This window comes from Episyrphus balteatus, chromosome 3 (assembly GCF_945859705.1).
Source record: "Episyrphus balteatus chromosome 3, idEpiBalt1.1, whole genome shotgun sequence".
NCBI lineage: Eukaryota > Metazoa > Arthropoda > Insecta > Diptera > Syrphidae > Episyrphus > Episyrphus balteatus.
In genome coordinates this window covers 100,599,154-100,618,054 of record NC_079136.1, presented here as the reverse complement: position 1 = coordinate 100,618,054, position 18,901 = coordinate 100,599,154, and the positions used below count along the sequence as shown (strand labels likewise).

At 33.5% G+C, this 18,901-nt stretch overlaps 3 protein-coding genes and 2 non-coding genes across 7 annotated transcripts; 3 read left to right on the top strand and 2 right to left on the bottom strand.

Moving 5' to 3' along the window:
* The first annotated feature begins 702 nt into the window (after positions 1-702).
* LOC129914026 (small G protein signaling modulator 3 homolog) lies at positions 703-5,120 on the top strand. Of its 3 annotated transcripts, none has more exons than XR_008772129.1 (3): positions 703-927; positions 1,003-3,869; positions 3,944-4,655. XR_008772129.1 is itself a non-coding variant. In XM_055993055.1 (3 exons), the coding sequence occupies exons 1-3, from the start codon at positions 859-861 to the stop codon at positions 4,742-4,744; spliced, it is 2,421 nt and encodes an 806-aa protein (XP_055849030.1). In that variant the 5' UTR covers positions 703-858; the 3' UTR covers positions 4,745-5,120. The 3 variants fall into 3 exon arrangements, 2 of the variants coding, with proteins under 2 accessions (XP_055849030.1, XP_055849031.1); XM_055993055.1 differs by lacking the exon at positions 3,944-4,655 and adding an exon at positions 4,662-5,120 and having other exon boundaries at positions 1,003-3,271; XM_055993056.1 differs by having other exon boundaries at positions 1,003-4,655.
* A 2,409-nt stretch (positions 5,121-7,529) lies between these two features.
* On the bottom strand, positions 7,530-8,616 carry LOC129914027 (uncharacterized). The gene is made up of 2 exons (XM_055993057.1): positions 8,066-8,616; positions 7,530-8,013 (listed from the first exon to the last, which is right to left on the bottom strand). The coding sequence occupies exons 1-2, from the start codon at positions 8,514-8,516 to the stop codon at positions 7,592-7,594; spliced, it is 873 nt and encodes a 290-aa protein (XP_055849032.1). The 5' UTR covers positions 8,517-8,616; the 3' UTR covers positions 7,530-7,591.
* Positions 8,617-10,051: 1,435 nt separating this feature from the next.
* LOC129914593 (DNA-directed RNA polymerase II subunit RPB7) lies at positions 10,052-11,058 on the top strand. Its single transcript, XM_055993912.1, has 5 exons — positions 10,052-10,198; positions 10,253-10,522; positions 10,582-10,632; positions 10,707-10,844; positions 10,907-11,058. The coding sequence occupies exons 1-5, from the start codon at positions 10,187-10,189 to the stop codon at positions 10,955-10,957; spliced, it is 522 nt and encodes a 173-aa protein (XP_055849887.1). The 5' UTR covers positions 10,052-10,186; the 3' UTR covers positions 10,958-11,058.
* A 215-nt stretch (positions 11,059-11,273) lies between these two features.
* On the bottom strand, positions 11,274-11,346 carry Trnav-aac (transfer RNA valine (anticodon AAC)). The gene has a single exon. It is a non-coding gene; the product is annotated as a tRNA-Val (tRNA).
* A 4,383-nt stretch (positions 11,347-15,729) lies between these two features.
* Positions 15,730-15,802, top strand: Trnav-aac (transfer RNA valine (anticodon AAC)). The gene has a single exon. It is a non-coding gene; the product is annotated as a tRNA-Val (tRNA).
* The last annotated feature ends 3,099 nt before the right edge of the window (positions 15,803-18,901 follow it).

The window sequence follows — 18,901 nt, the reverse complement described above, 5'->3', positions numbered from 1 at the left end:
AGCCAAATTGTCATGTTTTGACAATTTGGTGACCAATGTCAGTTCGGAAGATATTACCTTTTTATGTGTACTGTGGACCTCCTTCAGAGCAGATCACATATCGAAAATTTTTGTGACGCGAAAACCTCACAAAATCAAATTCAGCTCACCTTGTGAGGTTCTCATAACTTGGGAGGTTTGCTAGAATGGTGCTATAAATAATTTCCTATACGATTTGACATTTGAAATGAGATAATTTATGAAATTATCTCATTTGGGCTCTAGTGAAAACAGGCTATAAGACCAAAAGCAAGCTGCAAAAAAACATGGTTCAGCCCTTGGTTCAAGTTTTGAACTCACTTGATAGCGGCAGATCAGCTCTGATGGTTTAAGCATGGATTGGGTGTTTCGATATAATATAAATGACGTTCAACCAGGGATCGAGTCACAGCACACGATTACGATCATACGTTAACGTTTTGACTATTGCTGTCTCTATTTAATCAGTTAAAAAAGATTTGAACACATAGTGACCATACGTTAACGAACGTATCCCGTTATTCGACCCCAGATCTAATTCTTCAATTGTAAAACTATGGTTGAAATATTTTCAACTATTGAATATGAATGCACCTTTGTTTTATTGAACACGCCTAATCTCAATCGGTTCAAAAATTTCCTTTTCCGAAAATTCCAACAACAACTTGACATTGATGACATTTGTCTGCATATGTCATAAAAGAAAAAAAAAATGATAACGTTAACATAAAAATTCTATTTGTTTACTGCAAAAACAGAAAAAATCACCACAAAAATCCACAAAATCAAATGTTAAATTAATATTTTTTCAATTCAAAATCAATAAATAAAATCTTAAACATGGAGATGGCTAAATCAATTTTTGGTTCCCGTGACCATGACGGCTATGTTGGTCGAGAAGAACATGCTGTAAGTTTTTTTTTTTTACTGCCCTGTGACCTAAAATATGGTACTTTTTCACACGCCTACACTTTCTATCCATAGAAAAAACTCCAATTCAATTATTCTGAAGAAGACAACGATTTACCTGATTTAATTGATGAATTAAGTGTTGTCGATGGCTTGCGACCGAATCCCGGAGGACCTTTCTCCGCACTCACTCCATCGATGTGGCCACAAGAAATCCTCGCCAAGCTGGGCCAGCCAGAATGTGAAGCTGGACCTAACGACCAGCCGGACTATCGCTTTGACGAGTTCGGTTTCAGAGTGGAAGAAGAGGACGGTCCCGAACAGAGTTCAAAGAAATTACTTGGCATTCCATTTGTTGAGAATGCAGAACAAAGAAAACAATGGATTGCTCACTTGGAATTTTCCCACAATAAAGAAGCTTGTGAATTGACGTGGGAAAATGTCGACGTTGTTCTGCCTCGAACAGAAAAACTGCGACAAATGGTCCGCGATGGAATTCCTCATTCTTTACGTCCACAAATGTGGATGAGGCTCTCTGGAGCCTTGCAAAAGAAATTAAAAACCGAGACATCCTATCAAGAGATCATCAAAGCTTCTGGCAATGACGCCCTTATGACATCCAAACAGATTGAAAAAGATTTGCTGCGGATTCTTCCCACCAATGCGTGTTTCAGCAATCCTCATGGAACTGGGATTCCCAGATTACGGCGAATTCTGCGAGGCATCGCCTGGCTTTTTCCCGACATTGGTTATTGCCAGGGAACAGGAGTTATTGCTGCCTGCTTGCTTCTGTTTATGGAAGAGGAAAACGCTTTCTGGATGATGGCGACGATTGTGGAAGATCTTCTTCCAGCATCGTACTATTCGTCTACTCTTTTAGGAATCCAGGCCGACCAGCGGGTGATGCAAACACTAATCGCCAATTACCTGGCATCGGTTGATGAGACTTTGAAAAAACATGACATTGAACTTTCGCTCATAACACTGCACTGGTTTTTGACACTATTCGCCAATGTTGTCCATATGAAAATCCTCGTCCGGATTTGGGATTGGTTTTTCTATGAAGGTTCAATTGTTTTATTTCAGCTGACACTGGGAATGTTGCGAATCAAAACTGAAGATTTGCAGCATTTGGAAAATTCTGCACAAATCTTCAATTCATTGTCAGATATTCCTGGAGAAGTTGACGATGTCGAGGTGCTATTTGCCAATGCACTTGAAGTTGGAGGCTCTCTCAGCCAGACTGTAATCGATACCCATCGTCGGCGTCATTTAGCCTACCTTATGGCCGATCAAGGGGGCTTGGTTGGTAATCCGGAGGCAGTTCCAAATCTACCAAAACAACAGCTCGCAAGACGACAGGTTAAACGAACCAAGTCTATGTTTCAAACTTTGCTGTTTCGAGGTGGTGAAGACAACGAACCTGATGAGCTCAAGAACAAAAACATTCGGCAGACGGAAATCCTGGTCGATCTGCGTGAAGCTATTTTAAAAGTAGCTCGTCATTTTCTTACCATCGAGCCGAAATTACAAGCGCACATACGTCTAACTGCCGAGTACAGCAGCGACAGTCATGCCAAGGATCATGAAAACTTTATAAATGTCGCAAGAACCCGCAAACGACGGGCTAAAGCTCTGCATGACTTTGAAAGGCATGACGATGATGAGTTGGGATTCCGCAAAAACGACATCATTACAATCATCAGCCAGAAGGACGAGCATTGTTGGGTGGGAGAGCTAAACGGTTTGCGAGGTTGGTTTCCGGCAAAGTTTGTTGAACTACTTGATGAACGCAGCAAACAGTATACCTCAGCGGGTGATGATGCGATATCAGAAACTGTCACGGACCTGGTGAGAGGCACCCTTGCACCAGCAATAAAGCAAGTCCTTGAGCATGGCATGAAGAGGCCAACATTTCTCGGTGGACCTTGTCATCCGTGGTTGTTTATAGAAGAAGCTGCCACCCGTGAGGTGGAGAAAGATTTCGATTCTGTCTACAGCCGATTGGTGCTATGTAAAACCTATCGATTGGATGAGGACGGCAAAGTCCTCACCCCTGAAGAGCTACTATATCGATGCGTTCAAGCTGTCAATCAAAGCCATGATGATGCTCACGCTCAGATGGACGTTAAGTTGCGTAGTCTCATTTGCTTGGGTCTCAATGAACAGGTTTTACATTTATGGCTGGAGGTGCTATGTTCTTGTGTGGAAATCGTCCAAAAATGGTATCACACTTGGAGTTTTGTTTATTCGCCCGGTTGGGTGCAGATAAAATGCGAACTAAGAATTCTTTCGCAATTTGCATTTAACTTGAATCCGGATTGGGAGTTGCCACCAAAGCGAGGTAAGGAAAGCCAACCGCTGAAAGATGGAGTTCGCGATATGCTTGTTAAGCATCATCTCTTCTCATGGGACCTATGAAGGGCTCAATAGTAATAGATGAGCAACAGGTAGACAGCAGGTGATAGCTTTTTGTTTTATTAACATTCCCCTATTTAAACAAAAAAAAAATATTTAACGAAAAACGAAAAAAAAAATTATCTAATTAATAACTTGTGTGTATGTATATGTGGTTTTTTGATTCTCAATTTTTAATCCCTGTGCCTGTTTGTTTAATTTTTCTTGCTAATAACTTATGACATAAATAGCTATTAATTGTTAAACTTATTTAGAAAAAAAAATAATATTTACATTAGATTATTCCGTTATCTGTATGATTGTTGATAATATTTTGCCACTTAACATTGAGTTTTCTAAAATTCTAAACTAACTGCAGTCTGTAATCAATCAATTTTGCCCACCTCTTGATCTCTTATTTTCCCACAAGATAGACTAACGACACCATAAATATTTGTCGTATTTAAGCTTTTGGATACAAACACTCATCGGGCTAGTTCGTCTGTGTTCATCACCTTCATACAACCAACCCAATAATTGTTCAGGTATAAACGTTTTCATGATGATATTCGAGTTACGGCAAACAAAAAAAGAAATACTTTATCGTCTGCAATTTTAGTGATTATTGAATTTACGGAAATCAAACCATCGTCGAAACGATATCGTTTATGGATAATTGAGTAACGTAATGACCCCCCAAACATTGGCAAGGACTTCTGAGTATCATTGTCATGAAAAATTGTATCTCTTCTTTGGACTAGGCTGTAAATTTAAGGCCTTTTCCATCCTGCAAATTAATTACCCGCACCCAAAAATGGTTGAGATTTGTATGTCACTAAGCCTTACTCCTTCATTAGGATCGTCGTTCCACAAATGTATTTATGAAAATAAATGAAAACTGCATTGTGTCTGTTTTCGTTTCCCATATTATAATAAAAAAAAATGTGCCATAAACTGGGTTTTAAGAAAATATAACTTCGGTCTTTAATGAAAAATAAATGTAGTGCTCTAATCTACAGTTACAGATGTACGATAGCAATAAAATCCATGGTAAGACCGAAAACTAAGTTTTTGTTTAAACGACTCCACCAAGTTAAAAAAATCTAAACACATAAAAAAGAACGACTCAATGTAAAGCGCCTGAAGAATTAGATCGAATTTTTTTGATTTTTTTTTTTAAGCAAAAAGTCTGTTATTAAAAGTGTTTTTTCAGTGTAAAAAAATCACAACTACAAACAAAAATGCCTCCATCGAAAAACTTTTATTACGTAGAATCCTCAAAATTAATCAAAATTTAACTAACTGATTTTTTCTTTTTTTTAATACATCATTTCAAGACGAATTGCTCCGCATGGGTTTCACAAAGTTAAAAAAAAATATTAAAAAAAACTATGAGTTTTGTATATTTATTGTTTGTTAATAATCTTGCATTTATTCTTTGTTTTTCAACTACAGCAATAAAATAAAATTTAATTTATTACAAAATATTATGTACCTATACTTACCTATATCTAAACTTATTTTAAAGTAAAATAAATATTTATAAATTTTTAAAACGTATTGCTATTATTACTGTAACTTAACGAAATTAAAATCATGTACAATTCCTACTTACATAATTTTAAATTATAAACAACCAATATAATAAGATAAATATATACATATATCTATACATTAAATAATTCTTTGGTATTGACTTTTTTCTTATATATTTTGTTAATCATCACCAATCAATTTCATATGGCTGGTAAGTGAGGATAATATCAGATGATTTAAGTACACACATATACAGCTGTGTTCAAAATAATAGTAGTGCCTGCAACAAAATAACATTTGTTATATTTACGGTGCTTCTATGGTTAAAAATTTAATTTCTTTGATGTCAAAGTTTGTAACGGTCAATTACTAATAAATGTATCGTAATTTTAAAGTGGAAAAGAAGGTGCCAAATAATTTTTCAATGATTTTTGGTTGTTCTTTCGAATTTGACCTGTTCAAAATAATAGTAGTTAAAGTTATTTTTTAAGAATTTAAAAGCGCTTTATAACTTAGAATATTTATTTTTGGTTTAAAAGTAAGTACTCATATAATTTGAATAATTTTTCAACAAAAAACGATTTGTTTCGGTTTTAATCTATTTAAAGTTCGAAGAGCAAAACACTGCAGTTCGGATAACGGAAACTTATACGAAAGCTGCTTGAAGAAGGGAAAACCTACTTGGAAATTCAAGTTTATATTAGGATGCTCCCCTACAATGGTAGCCAATGCAATAAAGTCAACGAAAAACCCGAAACGCGCGGTAGAAGAAGAAAAAAGACCGCCGTAGATGACAGGAGTAATGTCCAGACGAGCAAAGTTGAGCCTTCTGCATCGTTGTTTCACATCCAGAAGGCTTTAAGCCTGGATTACAGTGCAGTGAAAATTCGGAGGCGAATGTTAAACACTAATTTGTACGCTTGAAGTCCACGAAAAGTTCAGCGAAACATGTTAAAAAGCGTATCCAGTTTGTAAAAGACCACATAAACTGGCCAGCAAAGTAATGGCGTAACATATTGTTTATTGATGAGAGCATATTTGTCCCCTTTGGTGGTACTGGATCTCCAGAATAAGTCCGACGTCCACCCAATACGGAATATGTTCCAAAGTATACGACGGAAACAGTTAAACATGGAGGGTCGAAAATTTAAGAATTTAAACATATTTCTTTGTTAACAGCGGAACTTTTCGTGGACTTCAAGCGTACAAATTAGTGTCTAACATTCGCCTCCGAATTTTCACTGCACTGTAATCCAGGCTTAAAGCCTTCTGGATGTGAAACAACGATGCAGAAGGCTCAACTTTGCTCGTCTGGACATTACTCCTGTCATCTACGGCGGTCTTTTTTCTTCTTCTACCGCGCGTTTCGGGTTTTTCGTTGACTTTATTGCATTGGCTACCATTGTAGGGGAGCATCCTAATATAAACTTGAATTTCCAAGTAGGTTTTCCCTTCTTCAAGCAGCTTTCGTATAAGTTTCCGTTATCCGAACTGCAGTGTTTTGCTCTTCGAACTTTAAATAGATTAAAACCGAAACAAATCGTTTTTTGTTGAAAAATTATTCAAATTATATGAGTACTTACTTTTAAACCAAAAATAAATATTCTAAGTTATAAAGCGCTTTTAAATTCTTAAAAAATAACTTTAACTACTATTATTTTGAACAGGTCAAATTCGAAAGAACAACCAAAAATCATTGAAAAATTATTTGGCACCTTCTTTTCCACTTTAAAATTACGATACATTTATTAGTAATTGACCGTTACAAACTTTGACATCAAAGAAATTAAATTTTTAACCATAGAAGCACCGTAAATATAACAAATGTTATTTTGTTGCAGGCACTACTATTATTTTGAACACAACTGTACATATGTAAAAAATATGTGGTTTTTTGTTTTGAATTTTTTCTGAAATTTTTCGACACACTTTAATATAACCAAACGAAGTTTGTGTATTTTCACAAATCGCCTGAAATCATGCTTACTGAATTGGTTGTTCTTTTCGACGGGTTTTGAATGACTCGTTTTATATTGAATACTTGAAGGGTAAATACACGCAGTGTACCATTTTACAATTTTTATTTAATAGAAAAATGTTTGTTTAATTGAGAACAACGAAATTGTAAGTTATGTTTTAGATAAGCAGCATCGCATCATTCCTTAACAAAAACATAGCTGTTAAAAAAAAGGAGAATGGGCTGTGGACGTTGCGCGGCCAAGATTGATTTTTTGATATAATTTTGTCTAAAATATATTGTGCCGAAACTAGTTCCTTGTTCGGCACCAAAATTTAATGAGAGCTGCCGACTACCTCGCATATTAAATACCGAGAAATAATCGGGCGTGAACAACTTTTCGCCCAGAACTCACAATAGGGGAATAGTGAAATTAAATATTTCCCGGTGGAATCTTGTTCACATGAAACTCACGACAGGGCTGAATGCATTCAAGAATATTCAGTAATAAATTGAAAGCAATCGGATGAGTTTTGAAAGGATGCGACGACGACGCAAGCCATGATTAAAATAAGTAATGTTGTTAAACGTTACTTAAATTTTGGAATACACTATACGTTCCGCGAAAAAAGGACTTTGGCGATATATTGAAATTGAAAGCTTCGATACAACACTTCCGAGAATCTTGGCTAAAAGTACAATATTAACAAAATTTTAAATAAACCTTGTTATTTTTTTTTTATTCGAATTTTCTTCAAAATACATGTTTTTGTATTAAATCTTAACATTATCCATTAAGCTCTTAACGTTTTTCAAAACCTCTTCATAGCTTCGAATTCTGTTTATTAGTGCGAGTTTCTCACGAACATACTGTTCTTTTGGCATTTGAATATATTCCTCGCCTTTAAATATGAATGTCGTAACATTCGAATCAACCTGCGTATTTATCAAATCAAGATCCTCATCCATTGCCTTGTCCTCTATTAATTGATCTTGAACAAGATTTATCGTAGATGTTGGACAGTTCGAAACTATGGAGACGGTTCTTTTTACTGACCCCGGGAGTAAGTTAGTTCCAGGTTTAGTACTTGAATGATCAATCTTTCGTTTCAGTGATCTCTTTTCAGGTTCAATAGCCACTTCGAAATCATCCGAGCAATTGATTTCGTTTTGATAGTCATCATAGGTTTCAAATGCTTCAATAAATAAAAATAAATAATGATACAACCAAATAACTTAAATTCATACTTTCAAGGGTTTCAGAAATACAATTTATTTCATTAGCAACTTCCTCAGTTATTTCATCTCCATGTTCATTGGTCTCCTGTTCTTCATCCTCTTCCTCGTCGTCGGGTTCTTCCTCAATTGTATGTCTGCTGGAGACAACGCATTGATATTCATTTTCATCGACAATCACAACATTTGGCTGAGGTGATTGTACACATGGATAGGGAATAGCAGCACTAAGGAGTTGCTTGCGTCTGGGATTGTTTGCGACATATTTTGTTTCATCGAAATGTTTTGAACAAAAGTACCTGGAAGCATAGGCAAGTTCTTTTTCATTTCTAACACCACCAAGCTTCATCCACATTTCTAGTTTTTCCGGATGTTTTGGAAATGAGTAAAATGTTTCCGATGATGGATGTGAGCTGTTGGTGAAAGCTCCACAATTTTTGTAAGCACATTTTTTTGTTGTCATTTTATTTATTTGAATAAATAAAATAAAAGATTTAAATGATTCTTTTTTTTTGCTGTTTAGCTCACAGTTTATAAACAAAAATTTTTAAACTGATGACAGCTTTGATTTTGTTTTCTGTGACAGCAGTGTACACTGTACAGTACGCACAAAAATTTATTAGGCGCGTCCCACAAAGAAAAAATCTCCAAAGGCTCAATGTCATTTTGAAAGAGAGCAGATAATTTTGTGGGGCAAGTCTCTCACATGAAGCGGTACGGGTAATTGTATTAAAGGCTTGGCCACACCAGAGGGTATGCGGTAGCGGTACGGGTAGCGGTAACGGTACTTGTATGAACAAAATTCCAAACTGACACATCAACGTTCAGATGTGGAATTTTTTTAATACAAATATCGTTACCGCTACCCGTACCGCTACCTCATACCTCTACCCGTACCGCTACCGCATACCCTACTAAAAAAATTCCACACCTGAACGTTGATGTGTCAGTTTGGAATTTTTTTCATACAAGTACCCTCACCGCTACCAATACCGCTACCGCATACCCTCCAGTGTGGCCAAGCCTTAAGGCTTGAACACCTGAACGTTGATGTGTCAGTTTGGAATTTTTTTCATACAAGTACCTTCACCGCTACCCGTACCGCTACCGCATACCCTCCAGTGTGGCCAAGCCTTAACGGCACTTGTATGAACGAAATTTCAAACTGACATATCAACGTTCAGATGTGGAAAGTCAGCTATTACATGAAGCCTCAAGAGGCGCGACTCTTTTTAAACATAATGAGTGCAAAAGAGAAAAAAGATGAAAGAAAAAATTATCCGACCGGAGAGTCGTGGGTCGTGAGTCCGAGACTCTTTTTTGACGTTTCTTTTTCTACTTTTTCTTTTTTCAACATTCCCTCTCATTTCTTTTTGCTTCTTGGTGCAATACAACAACAACAAATTTTAAATCAAAAGAGAAATGTCAAATTTGAGTCTTGGACTCCAGAGGCATCGTGTAATAGTACGCGCCTCACAGAATGATTATCAAAAGAAAATTAGAAAAAAGAGTCAAGCCTCTTGAGGCTTCATGTAATAGCTGACAAAGTTCTACCACTCGATTACTAGCAATTTTCAATGGAACGCTCTTTCAACGAATCAATGCAATTCCCATCTCCTCGACAAAAAAGCATGAGTAGTTCTAGTAGAAAAATGTACCAGATCATCTACTCATGAGTAAACTACCACCTCCAATGGAACAAGGCTTATTGGTCACTTTTTTTTTGCAAAAGTACAGAAGTAAAAACATTTTTTTCCCCCTAGCACTATTCGTTTGTAAATAAAGTACACAACATTTTTTTTAGAACAAAAAATTAACTCTGCATCAGCCACGTTCCATTGGAGGTGTAGTTTACTACCGAAATTATTCCATTTCTCATAGTCAAAAAATGCTTTAAAAATTTAAGTGTGAACGTACACTTAAGAAATTGGAAATGTTATAAGTTCGCGAACATACCCCATATAAAATGTCAGTGTGACTTTTGACATTTGACAGCCGGAAAAAAAATACGCGCATTCTTAAAAAATAAAACTATTTATTTATTCCGTATTTTTGTGTTTTGTTTATTTCTTAAATTTAAAGGAAAAATAACCCTTTTTTCACCTGGACTACAATTAACTTTAATCTACAACAATGTTCTATCATGTAAGAATAATCTTTTATTTGATATTTTCTCGCAAATACAACTGAAAACTTTAGATTTCACTGGAACACGAAATTCTATTGCATCCGCGATACTTTGGACCACAACTTTTAGAAACAGTCAAACAAAAATTGTACACCGAAGTTGAAGGAACGTGTACAGGTAAATACGGCTTTGTTATTGCAGTCACAACAATCGACCAAATCGGTTCCGGTGTCATTCAACCTGGCCAAGGATTTGTAGTTTACCCGGTCAAATACAAGGCAATTGTATTTCGTCCATTTAAAGGGGAAGTCCTCGATGCGGTTGTTAAACAAATCAACAAGGTATGTATTTAATGAGTTCTTATTATTCATTAAAACAAACCATTTTGTATGTGTTACAGGTTGGTATGTTTGCGGAAATTGGTCCACTTTCCTGCTTCATTTCGCATCATGTAAGTTTGAATTTCTGCTTAGTACTACTACAATTTTATTCAATTTTCACATTAACGTTTTCCATCTCTGCCAGTCTATACCCGCTGATATGCAATTCTGTCCGAATGGCAATCCACCTTGCTACAAGTCAAAAGACGAAGACGTTGTCATTTCTGGAGAGGATAAAATTCGACTGAAAATCGTGGGTACGCGTGTGGACGCGACAGGAATTGTAATATAAAATGTTGTATTTATCAAATACCTATTTTTTTTAATATTTCATATTTTTTCAAGTTTGCTATTGGAACATTGATGGATGATTACCTTGGTCTGGTATGCAGTTAGGAAGGATCACGCATTTGTTTTTACTTTTAGCAAATTAAATAAAATCAAACAAAAAGAAAAAGAATAAAGACAAACTTAAGAACTTATCTGCAGTACCTAAATTTTGAATTTGAAGTTAATTTAGTAATTTTATACATAAATTATTTGATTTCGAGTGATTGATAAATTATTCTAAGGATACATTTAACTCTTTAATTTCTTATAATAATAAATGTTCTTAAGAGGACCTTCCTTAATAATTATTAATACATTATGAATTTTTGTAAAAAAAAAAAAAAAGAACTGGGCAGAAATGAAAAGATTTAAAAAATTAAGATGTTTCCGCCCTGGATCGAACCGGGGGCCTTCCGCGTGTTAGGCGGATGTGATAACCACTACACCACGGAAACACATATTTATCAGATAACGTAATGTTTTATAAAAACCTAGGTCGCATTGTTATCGGTGCTGTTTGGATGTTGTTTGGATGTTGTTTGGAATTTGTTTATAGACCAGGCAAATAATGTTTTTAGCAGAAAACCATTTTGGGTGGTGAAAAAAATTAGGATATGGTATGAAAGGGGAATAATAAATTACCCACAAGCAAATCGGCGAAAGAGGTTGGGGAGAAACTTTTTACGAATTATCTATAAAGTAAACCTATCGAAAAAAAGTTAACAAAAAGTTTTGGGAAAATCGAGCTTGAGCCAAAGCCGCCATCTTGGATTTAAGAAAAAAAAAGTTTTAATGAATAACTCGGCCATTTTTTAATTTGACGAAAATTATATAGGTAGTTAAAACTTGTAGAAAATTTTATTTTCTATAACTTTTGTCTTAATAAATTTTTCTATATGACCCATAATTTTCGAGTTAATTTGAAAAAAAAAACTTACATTACTCAGCTTAAACAATATACCCGCTTTGAGTATTAATTTTAAGATCAACGCAATATGGGAGTGTTTTTATATGTTTTGGACATGAGAAAAATCTAGCCACAATATTAGTTTTCGCAAATTCCTGAAATTTTATAAACAAAAGGAACTATCTCAAAATCGGTAAGTGTCATTTTAAACAAAATGAGTAAATATTAAAGTTGACTTCAAGCAAGATAATAAAGTCTTTGAATTTTTCAAATTAGTTCATTAATGCCTGAAATATGAATATGACCAATTGTTTATAACTCTCTCTCTTTTAATCTTTTATTTAATTTGAACTTTTAGGCATAGAACAGGCATGTTAAACTTGCGGCCCGTGGGCCGCATGCGGCCCACAACGAATAACTTTGCGGCCCTCGACATTTTTAATAATTTTGAGCTTAAGTTTATGATTTATATTTTCTGTTGAACACATTCACATATTTTTTTTAATGAACAAATAAATATAAATATGAAAATATAAAATATAAAATCTTATGGCTTAAATCATGGAAGGAAGTTCTGTGATTTCTTAAAGTGATTTAGGAAGTGAATGTTCTGATTTAACCCAACGATAGGTTGAATCATAAAAGACGGCATTCAAATGCAACTAAGCTTTTTGGGATACCAGAAAGGCAAGTGCCCTACATTTTCTTTGATTTTATCCATTAAAATAGAATAATGGCGAATGATATGGAAATGGAGGAATGCGATTTCTAGTGTGACTCTGAAGTAATTTCAAAATTTGTGTGAAGTGGATATGACCGAATTTTATAAGTATTTTTCAGGCAGATTTGGGACAATTTAAAACTGCCATATAAATCGTTTGCAAATTTCGCAGAACCTGTCGATGCGAGCACATGTTTTCCAAAACAAAAAATGTAGCTTAAAACGGTCTCCGAACTCTAAAAAACGGTGAAAAAATGTTGTACTTTAACACGTTGACTGCCAAGTGACCCACCGGTGGGTCACGCAAAAGTTTCCCAGGAGGCCATGTGAACCACCGTTGGGTCACCGTCAGAACATTCCTTAAAAGAAGAGAAGATATGACCCACTGGTGGGTCACGTGGCACTAAGCACAAACACTTAACATAAGGGGCCATGTGACCCTACGGTGGTCACACTTTTAAAACACATCAAAAACATTTATTACTTAAAACTAAAGACACAGAGAGATAAGTTTAAAACAAACGTTCAAGGCTGGCACCCTGGGAATACTTTTTTTTTGTTCGGTGGCAGTCAACGTGTTAAGATTCAGCCCATAAAATCTACACCCAATTAGGTGCTTGAGCATAATAAAAAAATATTTTCAAAAAGAACAAGTAATCTTCTTGTTAGAACTGTAAAACAATCTGAAATTGCCCGAAAAATGGCTGAGTAAAATATCGTTAAAAATCTGAAAACAATGAAAAACGGTTTTTTGACGATAACTTGAAATTTTGAGGGTCTACGAAAAATTTCAAGAGCCGAAATATGATGTCCTGTCCTGCGAGCACATGTTTTGATTATGTATAAAGAGGAATACGTCATTTAGATCCAGCCTAACTTACACTTTGGTTTTGAGAAAAAATGGTAGTAGAGAAGAGATTCCAGGTATTCAGGAAGAAAACATTAATGTTACCATTCTTCTTATTTTTATAAATCTGTTTTATAAAAAATTTGGTTTAACTTTTTTTTGCGGCCCATAAAAATTTAAATCTCGCTGTTTTGGCCCATAGTAACCATTGAGTTTGACATGCCTGGCATAGAACAAAAATGTTATTTTGGCACGTAGTATTATAACTTGGGCACAATCATTTTTTACTATGGGAGGGGGGTCTATCTCGCCCCCTTTAGGAGGGGAAATTTTCAAAAAAAAATTATTAAAATATGCCATTTCCGAAAGGCAGAATTGTACATTTAATTCTAATTTTTAAGTCAATATATTTCAACCACTTTTTTTTTGAAATAGTCGATTTCAAAGTTAGAAATACGTACAACAAACTGTGAATTTTAATAAAAACTTGACTCATGCTCTTTGTATATAAAATCTATAGTAGGTACTATCATGAAATAAAAATGTTTAGTTTGTTTGTTACCTGAGTGGTCGTGAGGGCGCTTAGATCGAATTCAATAATGGGAGTAAGGAGATGAGATATACATTTCTGTTTGAAATTTGACATATTTTTTAGTTCGTTCGTTAGCTTACTATTGGTGGCGCTGTTTTTTTTTTTCATGATAGTACTATAGATTTTATATACAAAGCTCATGCTGAAAACTGCCTCAATTGATTCCTTATCGAACAGTGAAAACTTCCAGTTTAGTGGTATATTTTGGGATGTGTTCAGAGGGTAGGTAGTTTCTTAATTATTAAAGGTGAGTTCACATTTCTACCTTTGGTGTAGTAGGTAGTGTGTTCAGACATTTATCTTAAGAAGAAGTTCTGAAATTCGTTACAATATTGTAACATAATTTTATCAGATTTTTTTTTCAAATTATTTTTTTTTGTTTTTTGGCAGCTTATAAATTCTAGGTGGTTTAACCGAATTACATGTTTTATACATTGTTGAAAAGGTATAATTATCTTCTATCAGAAACTATAATAATAAAAAGAAAGGTAGGCCTAAAAACTCCTGGTACAAGCAAATGCAAAAACACCAGCATTCAGTTGGCCTCAGAAACGGAACAATACAAAACCGGGAGGCTTGCCGCCGATTTCTGAGGTCAACCCGGCGAACCCCACAGGCGGATCACTAGTGTGAAGCAGTAACGTGGGAAGGTTATGATCCCCTCGACATCGAGATCATAACAGCGCCGAGAAAAAGGAAGAAGAAGAAGAAACTATAATAATCATTTTTAGCAAAAAAACAAAACCGACTTCCATGGATCAAAACTGGGTTTTATGGTTTTTAAAATAGTTCCTATGGTTCAATCAGTCCAAAGTTATGCGGTAACAAACATAAAAAAAAAAAAAAAAATAAATACAGACGAATTGAATACCTCCTCCTTTTTGGAAGTCGGTAAAAAAAATCAAAAATGAGTAAAAATTTGACGAAGCTAGAATTTTTTCAATGGGTAAAGGTCCAAAAAAACCTTTTTTTTGCCCCTAACTCCAGATTTTTGGCGTGTTAGGGACTTTTTAAATACCGTTTCTTAATCAGTTCGACTAGCTCTAAAAAACGTGATAGGTCTCCGCCCGCGTATATTTTGAAACCTCCTTTTTGTAATATAGTGTAATTATTCTTTTAAGCCCCTCTACAAAAAAAAATCTTTAAAAAACGTTTATTTTTTACTTGAGTAAAACTTAATTAAAATGAGAGTTAATTTTCAACGAAAATATTTATTAAGCCCAGAAGGAAATTTAACCTCCTTTTTTTATTATGAGCAATGCTTATGTCTACATATTTCACTCAGACCAACAACAAATTCAACCAAAATAGAAAAAAAACTAAAAAACTTGAATTTTTGATTATTTTTTAAAGGTTTTTTTTCGACAGTTTTTGAATGCAATTTTTTTTATTTAAAAAAAAAAACATTATTTTGATAGGAAATTTAAATCTCTATAAAAAGTTTAACATGCAATATATCAATATTTTGCTTTGTTTACGAGATATATTTATAACCAAAAAGGGGGATGTTTACGAGATATATTGAAAAAAAGGGGGGCTTTTGCACCTCTATCTTCAATTTGTCACCCTCTCATTAGTTAAAACACTCCGCTGTTTTATCTTCTTTTATAACAATTATATCTAAGTTTTTTATGACATATCTTATCATATAGGATTATAGGCTATAAACTATAATGGATAAATAAACAAATAAATATATAGTTTAATTTACGCAAATATACATTTGAACAATTTATTTGATTAAAATAAACCGACTCAGAACAATCAATATGTTTCCGTGGTGTAGTGGTTATCACATCCGCCTAACACGCGGAAGGCCCCCGGTTCGATCCCGGGCGGAAACATGATACCTCTTTTTTATTTAATCCATATAAAGTTCAATGAAATTTGATGGAATTTGTTGCGAAAAAATAAGAATTAATTTTTCATGTTAAATAAAATAGATCCCTTCATACATCGACCTTCCTCCATCGAGTGTCACTCTGAAATTTTTGGTAGTGCAATTATACGTGATTCGTTTGCCATAACCGCACCTATTTCGTCGCATAGCTATAAGCTATGCTCTAAAACCCACATTATAGGTCTGGTTGGGTACTGGCTAAAAAAAAAAGTATTTTTACTTTTTTCAACATTTTTAGCCCAATCCCTGTTTGGGTAGTCTGGAACTGTGTAGTTTTGTACATTATTTTTGACAAATGTAGAAATATTTAGGCATCAGTTACCAAACTAACTTAATAAGATTAGAAAAGTCCTCAATCTGAATGAGAATCCTTGTAAGGCACTTACAGGAACCCGCTTAAGTGCTCAAAGGCACTTATCTCTATATTTATTTAATAATAAAAAAACATGTTTGATTACTAAAAACATAATCTTCACAAAACAAAATTACTTTGAAAGTTTAAAATAGCAAACTAGTTAATTTCTACCTTTAGTAGAATTTTTGAATTTTAAAGCGGTTTACAGTTCTTACAGTTCAAACCTGTTTCAAATGTGTACCTACTTAAAAAAATTTTTTGCAAGTAAATTCAATTATAAGTATTTGAAAAGCCAGGCAATTAAGCGGGGAAGGCAGTTAAGCGAAAGGTACTTTAAAGATGAATTTTATATGAAAAAATCCTTAAAATTTTGGTTTAAAAAAAACAAAGGTAGGTACTCATGCGGGTTAGGCACTTAAGCGAGAGGCACTTATCCGGGTTTTACTGTACAACCAATACATGTATAGTAAAATAATGAAATTCCATTTGTTATTTTTTTTGTTTATTTGTATTATTTATTTTGTGTTATACATATTTGTATTAATTTGTTTATTTTTAGTTTTTGTAATATTTTAAGAAGGATTTTCTGTTTATTTATTGACACTGACGAAAAAGGAGATGAAGTTGTTGTTCAATAATTGAGTGCAAGTGTTATTTAACATCCATTTGGCCTAGGCCAAAGTTGTATTTTACATTATTTGCACGTTGTCCACGTGCACTCTGGCGTATACGTGCTCTTTTTTGAACTTATGAATTTAGTATTTCAATTTTTGAATTTTCTCAGTTAAAAAAAAAAATGTTTTCTAATTCATTTTGATATTTTTATGTACAAATACAAAGAAACATATTTCAAACACATTCAGCAACGATAAAATTAAAACTGACTTTCAAAACATGATTTATTTTATAAGTGTTATTTTAAAATGATTTTGCTAATTTTTTTTTTATTTTTTATTATTATTATTATTTTTTAACTGAAGAAACAATTAAAACATACCTATAACAATTTATTTGGATGCCTACAAGAATCTGTAATTTTTGTTTGCAGCTAAAATTATCATATTCTCGCATCTTGCCATCAGAGTGTAGGTAGGTGGTATTACCTATTTATATAAGATTAACAAGAATAATTAATTTTAATTAGTTTTTCAAAATATCCTTTACACAGGAATCAATATTATTACTATTAAGATTATCAATTTCCATTAGTTTAGTTTTATTTTGATTTTAAATATATACCTACAAGCCTACAAAAACAATGGTCGTAAATGCAAAAAAATATCTTGATTTTTGTTTGCAACTAAAAGCGCAATACATATGTACATATAACCGTTAAGAGGAGCAAATTTGCAATTATTAAGTCATTTCATTAAAAAAGTTATAAACAAAATAACAATTGCAAAAAATAAATATGCAAATATAGAATGTACCAAACCAGTTTTTTATTTAAATTCAACTTTTATCGACATACCGAACCAGTTTTCTTCTTGATGAAGCGCTATCAATCCACAGTATCAAACCAAATTTGATTAATATGTCTTATGTCAACTCTTTCCTTGTTTATAGATTAATTTACATTTATTTAGATGATTCAACAATTTAAGTGAATGTCTTTTTACATCTCTTTTCCAAATAAACATCAACATCACCGCGATCTATCCTCCATCTGCCAGACTGTTAAAAAAACTTCACAAAAAACTTGTCTAGCGCTAAAATTCATTTTAACTTAACACCAGTTTTTGTCTTGTGTGTCATCGTTTGGTATTATGTATAATTTCTCACACATATGGTGTTGGCTCACTCACGGTGAAGAGAATCGCATATTTTTTTCTTTCGAACTTCAATTTTAAGCCAATTCTATACACTTACAATTATTATATTAATTTAATCATTGATATGGTTGCCAAATTGATAAAAACTTGATTAAAATTATAAAAAAAAAAGTTTAAATCGAATTAGAAAGTCCAAATTACAAAAAATAAAATGCACGACTGGGTCGCACGAACTTGCTCTTAGAGTTAAAGTTGCTTAAATTTTTGGGTTGGGGTCGAAATTCTGTATGTTGCAAAATTCTGTATTCAAAATACTGTATGCCAAAATACTGTATGTCAAAATTCTGTATGTGCAAAATGCTGTAGGAACAAAATTCTGAAAGTCAAAATTCTGTATAGCAAAATTCTGGTTGGTCAAAATACTGTATTTCAAAATTCTGTACATCAAAATTCTGTAAATCAAAATTCTGTAAAAATGCTGTAAAAAAATATCGTTTTGATAATGTAAAAAAGTGCGAGCGCACTTTTTTACATTATCAAAACGATATTTTTTTACAGCATTTTTACAGAATTTTGATATACAGTATTTTTCCGTACAGAATTTTACAAAACAGAATTTTGCATGTCAGTATTTTGTTCATACAGTATTTTGACGTACAGAATTTTGTATTTACAGTATAGTGACGTACAGAATTATGGTATTACAGTATTTTGACCCCACAGAATTTTGTCGTACAGAATTTTGACAAGCAGAATAATGACCCGCTCCCTAAATTTTTAAGACTTTTCAAAAAAAAAAATTTCAAATTTTTTTTTAAAATCCAAAAATTATTTTTTTCGAAATTTTATTTTTGGATTATATGAAAATTATATAAATGATTCTTCACAAAAAGTTTCGTTGAAATCGAATAAGCGG